This window comes from Chinchilla lanigera, unplaced genomic scaffold, assembly GCF_000276665.1.
Source record: "Chinchilla lanigera isolate Chin_1 unplaced genomic scaffold, ChiLan1.0 scaffold00004, whole genome shotgun sequence".
NCBI lineage: Eukaryota > Metazoa > Chordata > Mammalia > Rodentia > Chinchillidae > Chinchilla > Chinchilla lanigera.
In genome coordinates, this window is record NW_004955405.1 from 40,376,538 (window position 1) to 40,382,639 (window position 6,102).

Genomic DNA, 6,102 nt, shown 5'->3' on the forward strand with positions numbered 1-6,102 from the left:
ACTCAGAAAGCACATTGGCCCTGATATTTTTGTAGACTAAGCTAAACATTTAAGAAGGTTCCTTATCATATGTAAGTGTATATCATTCCAAAGCACACATCAGTAGGGGTTATTCTCACCATTGCCTCTTTTTCTACAGTTAATTATTGCTAGGTGACTGAAATAATGGGTTAAGCACCTTCAGGAAAAGGTGTTTGGGTCAGGGAATGCTGTGTTCGGCCTTCATTGAACAAGAACTATTTGTTAGGCATGAATCTTTGTTACAAACTGAAGTAATATTGTTCAGGGGTTCTGAGACCATAAAGAGACAGCATTGAAGGTGATCCAGGAAACAGAAAATATGAGTCTGCCCTGTGAACGGGAATAATAGCTTCAGTTTTGGGGAAATCACTAGTCTTGAAAGCTATGCCGGTCCCGGCAGGGTGATTGCCCTTCATGGCCCTCCAGTGGCTTTAATGAGATCCATTATGCATTTTATTGCAAACATCGTCATTGTTGGTTAAATAACCCTAAGCGTTGTAAAACTGTTTGAGCAGGGGTTAACAGTGGCTTGGAAACTCATAAACTTATTTCTGGTAAACAGCTACTAACAGAAAATTTCAGCTAGCTAATAGATCAGGCCAGCAACAAGATGGAGGGGGAATATATAATTAACTAGTTAATAGGAGAAAGACAAACGTTCAGGCTCCTGAGCAGAGGCCGTGACTGGAAGAGCTCTGAGTACACACGCTGAGTTAAGGTGTCCACTTGCAGCTTACTTGCAGCTAACAGGTGGGTGCAGAGCAGGAGTGCTGCGGATGGTTGATCCATCGAACACGTATTCTGTTACGAACACATGAACGTTGTGGCGACTCAAGGAAAGTGAGGAGGTGCAGTGTGCCATGGAATGGAACCTTTGAGGATTTGGCATTTTAATGGCTTGCTGAACACCCACGAGGCTTGGAGTTTGTTTTGTTTCAGTGCCTTTCTTTTTAGACTCACCATTGCTTCTGTCTGTGAAGCTTGCTGTCTGGATTATCTGAGTGTGGTCCATGCCGCTCCATTGCTATGGGCTCTGGCATGCGGATGAAAAGTTATTTACTGCTGTTCTTGGGGGCACGGGATGCCCTGGGGGTCTCAGTTTGGCTTCCTTGTGAAAACATAAGGCTACAACATCGGCTGTACCATTAGGTAGTCCAGGGGACGGTGGCCTTGTGCTCCATGGAAAGGGTTCCCTGGTCATGTGCCACTTCCCCAAAGAAGTGAGGAATGTTCAGCCTTTTCCCCCCAGGGAACAGGAGGTTAAAGATTTAATGATGACAGCTCCATTTAGGGCCGGCCTAGCTGCCACCTCGGCGTGATTCCCACCACTGCTGCCTTGCTCTTGTCAGTGATACAGTTACTGCTCACTGGAGCCCGTGGCGGCAAGTACACTGAGGGCTTGTCTGGAGCCCTCCTGGCTTTTAACAGGGCAGGTCCTAGAGTTGATGTCCAAGTCTTATTACTGGGAGGGGATTCTGTGTAGTTGCAGGCGCTGTACAATCATTAAGAGGCAAAGAGCATGATGACCGAGTTCCCACACACGTGGGTAGGTCATGAAATGGGCATGGATGTAGGCAAAGGTGCACGAAAGTACTCAATTCTTATGCAAAAGGGTTAGAGTAGTGGAGAAAGAGAAGCAGGATCAGGACTGCCACATCCATGTTCTGTTGCCTGAACAAGGAATTTACCACACAGGTCATCTGGGGCAGAGTTCCAGGGTTAAGAATCAAGGGTACCATCCGTTGCTTCTGAGGACCTGAAAGCCAGGTTTTTAAAAAGTATATGATTATTGTTATCATTACTTTTTTGTCTTTTTGAGACAGGGTCACTATGCAGTTCAGGCTGGCTTTGAGCTCATTTTGTAACCTAGGCTCATCTCAAACTCGCAACTCCTCCTGCCTCAGCCTCCTGAGTGCTGGGATTACAGGTGTGCGCCACCACACCCAGCTACCTGATTATTATAAAAGAAGAACCATATGGTCATATTCTTATGGAAAAAAGTGTCATAATGGGTGTGTAGGAGCACACTGTAGTGTTTATTTTTGTTTCCCTGGTAACGACTGATGTTGAACAGTTTGGTGTGTATTGGTCATTGGTATTTTCTTTGTCATGAACAGTTCAGATCAGTTCTTCATTTTCCTAACTGAGTTGTCCTTTCTGGCTATTGGTTTCTGTTTCCTGTTTAAAGAAATCTTTGCTTACTCCAAGATCAGGAACATAGTCTAGGATTTCCTGTAGAAGCTTCATATGTTTAGTTTTTATGTTAGATCTAAAATCAACCTTAATTTTTCCATTGGGTATAAGGTGGAAGTTCAGGTTTTTTTTTTAACTGTATGAATATTTAATTGTTTCACCACCGTTTGTTGGAAAGACTTTTTCTTTCTCATTGAATCACTTGGGCACTTTTGTGCAAAGTCAGTTAACCGCAGAGCCTGAGTTTATTTCTGGTCTTGTCCTCGTCCATTTCTGTTGTTGTACCAGTGTCACTGTTCTGATTACTGTAACTTCATTGTTGAAATCAGATAATATAAGTACTCCAACTTTTTTTTTTAGTGTTTAAAATATTTCTTTGTATTGCTGTGTAAATTATGGAACCTAAAACTCCAAAATCATCTGATCTTTGTTGTTTGAAAGACCTGTTAAGAGTCCGATTATAACCTTCAGTTTATTTGGGTTTGTCTTCTCTCAGCGGTGGCTTGTCCCTTTTGGTGTAGAGGTCTTCCATGGTGTGCTTTTTTTTTTTTTTAAGAGAAAAAAGTACCATCCTACAGTGTTAGCTTTGGTTCTCTGAGTGAATAATTAATGGCTGTTTTACACACACACACACACACACACACACACACTCTCACACACTCACACACACACCCCTCACACTTGGCCTAGCTATATTTTCTAAATTTCTCATAATGATGAGGCATCAATTTTGTAGGAGGAAAACCATTTTTAAAGCTAAAGGGGAGCCGGTGTTTGCGAGTGGTTGTGCTCTTGTCACACTGATTCATGGTAAATGTTGATTTTCGAGTACTCCTAGAGCAGCTTTCTCTCTAGCGAGGCCCTTACAGAATTCTGCTGTTCTTTCTCTTCCTGTTTTTTGTGTATAATATATGTACGAGTTGATGCTTAATAAATGATCTCCAGTGATGTCATTCAAACACTCTTATCTGTTGTTACAGGCATTAAAATACATAGGAAATAAAGTAAGAAGGCAAAGGATGTGGGGAGGTGGACCCAAGAAAACTAAGATAGAAGAAGCAAGAGAACTCCTGGCTTCTACCATTCTGACCCATGTACCAGTGAGTAACCTTTTTGCAACTGTGAGTAGTAATGATTGTGGGATCCTTGAATTTGTGGTAAAGAATTGTGAAGACATGTTCGTGCTGTTTGAAGTGTGTTACTTAAGAGAGAATTCTGAAGGACTGTATCCCACTGGGAGTGGCCCTCTGCGTCCAGCCGTTCTTTGTATTCAGAATGTTAGCTGTGTCCTCACCCCCACCCCACGTGGTACTCACTCTCTCAGCGTCCTCTCCATCTCAGTACTTTACATTCACGTGGTGCATGAGCACTGTTACCAGATTTCATGGTTTAAAGGACAGAGCTGGCATGTTGCATGTTTTTAAAATAAGTTAAAACATGCTTACCTTGCCTTTCCCATATGCTTTCACTTACTGTGGTGAAATCTACCTAAGTTTACCATTCTAAGTATGGTTCTTTGTCACTGCAGTAAAAACTTTTAAAATGCTGAGTAAGTTCATTCCCCAGATCTTGACTTTGAGAGCTGACTTGTTCCGCCCCTTCACTTACAGTGAAGTCCTTGTGACCACATCAGCCAGTGATTTGCGTTGTCACCCAGCTGATTAGTGTGTGCAGAGAGACCCAGAATCTGTCTCCCAAGCTGTGAACCAGTGCATGGCATTTATGTTTTATTAACTCACTAAGCAGGTCGGCTGTGTCGGCTTGGAAGGTGTTGGCAAGAGCCCTCTCCGCCCCGCGTAACGTAGGTGCTGCTTATTGCAAAGCAGAGTTACCCCGTGTGCCACGCATGCTCTGGTCCAGGGGCTGCATGTATACCTCGGTGCCGACCCTAAAAGAGGGGAGTCGAGGGATCTATGGTGGTGTGGAGGGCCTGCCACCTGGCAACGTGGAATGCATTTTCGTATGTTAGAGCACCTGTGAGCAAGGAACACCGCCTCTGGTGCTGCCCTTTGCTGGCATGTATGTGTCCTCGATGCCATCCAAAGAACTGGAAAACTCCTAACAGTAACGCTGAGGCCCAACTGCATTTTCAGCTTGTTTTAATAACTAGAAAAGTGGTTTAAACTTAAAACAGCAGCAATGGGTGGTAGAAACATAAGAACTGCTGAGCCAAGATAGCGTTGTTCAGATCCTGATGTCTTACTTCGCAGCCGATTTTCTTAGACAAAATCCAGCTTTTCTGAGCTCCAGCATTCTCCTCAGTGTAGTAAGCATTAATACTGCTCCTGCTAGGGCTCTGTGGCTCAGCAGTGTCCTGTGTGTGCAGCTGGGTGTTCCCAGCTGCCCGTAAGACATGCTGCCTGTGCGGCACTGTGCTTGTCCTCCCTGTGTGGGATGGCTTTCAGGCTGTCACAGAGCCTAGGTGCACAGAGGGCCGCTGTACGGGTGCTTGCTGGGTTTGAATGGAAACGGTTATCCTTTGCACTCTGACAGTGAGGCTGAATTGCCATTTTAAAAGTTTGGGTCTACATAATGCAATGAAGAGTAAAGTCAGAATAGATAAACCAGGAAAAATTCCTTCATTTTCCAGAATGGTTTAGGACCGTATTTGTCCGTATGTGATATAAAAGGTGCTTTTAGGAGATAAGAGGGGACTTGCAATCATGAGCATGTAGAAAGCACTGGCTTAGGGGTTTGCAGCGAGGGAGACGGTGGGCCTTTGGAGGTTTGGTTCTCAGAGAGCACCCCCTGCACTGGTAGCATCAGTGCCACCCTGGACCTGCTGAGATATCGGACCCTGGGGCAGCCCAGCCCCTGGCCCAGTGACTCTGGTGCCCACCACTCCTCTGCGGTGGCCAGGCACCACTCGAACCTGGAGCCCTCTCCTCAAGGTAAGGTTAAACATCCTCCTCCGTCTGGTAGCATCTCACAAAGGAGTATCTGAACCATCACTGATACTGGACTGAAAAGTGATGCCGGTTCCCACCGTCCACGTGACTCTGGGAACATCCTGGGAAACTGCAGCAGCTAACATGTCACAGTGCAGACGTCGGGCTTACTTTGTAGTATTGTAGTGGTCACAGCACGGTGACATGAGTTAGGGTTCCGGAGCCATACAGAGTACAGCAGGGACATTTGCTGTAAATACACACCCCACCTCTTGTGTGTTTCTCAGGAGAACCTACCAGTATTTACATGCGCAGGAGGGAAGGGCGAAATGGGCCTAGCTGAAAGCTGAAGGTTTGGTTAATGAAAATTTGCTTCATTTTTCTCATTTATAAGCAAAGTTAATCCAATTAGAAAAGCCAGCTTCTTTTTTGTTTTGTCTTTTTGAGACAGGGTCTCACTATGCAGTTCAGGCTGGCCTTGAACTTACTTGTAGCCCAGGCTGGCTTTGAACTCACAGCAAGCCTCCTGCCGCAGCTTTCTGAGTGCAGGGATTACAGTGTGCACCACCACGCCCAGCCGAAAAGGTAGCTTTTCACAACTTGCCTCATTGAGAAAGATAAAATGAGCCATAGAGCTTTGTAAATATTGAGAACTTGGATCGTTTATAGCTGTCAGATACTGTGGTTATGGGTATTTTGGCTGTAAGGTGTTTTGAAGGTGGACACGAAACTGTTCTTTTTAAAGACCTTTCTTGGTGATGTAATTGTGGTTGCAAGATGACAAAGTAGCTTTTAGGCCTACTTTTTATTTTACCACATTCCAAATTAATATCTTTTAACATATTCCAAAATTCTCAGTGATAGAGAATACATTGACCCAGAGAAGAAATAAAACTTATTTGAAGGAAAGTGAACTTTTTGGAACACATACAGAATACTAACACCCCGTGTTATGTAGTGGAATTCACTAATAGCAAGAGTAAAATTGTGGAGCCCCCCG

General features: G+C 44.4%; 1 protein-coding gene across 2 annotated transcripts in view; it reads left to right on the plus strand.

Annotated features, from left to right (window-relative positions):
* Polr3b (polymerase (RNA) III (DNA directed) polypeptide B) overlaps positions 1-6,102 on the plus strand; it is a 98,157-nt gene that overhangs the window by 23,249 nt on the left and 68,806 nt on the right. For both annotated transcript variants that reach the window (XM_013519054.1, XM_005374620.2), the window contains exon 11: positions 3,195-3,314. In XM_013519054.1, coding sequence (XP_013374508.1) covers positions 3,195-3,314 — 120 coding nt within the window. The remainder of the gene's footprint in view (positions 1-3,194; positions 3,315-6,102) is intronic.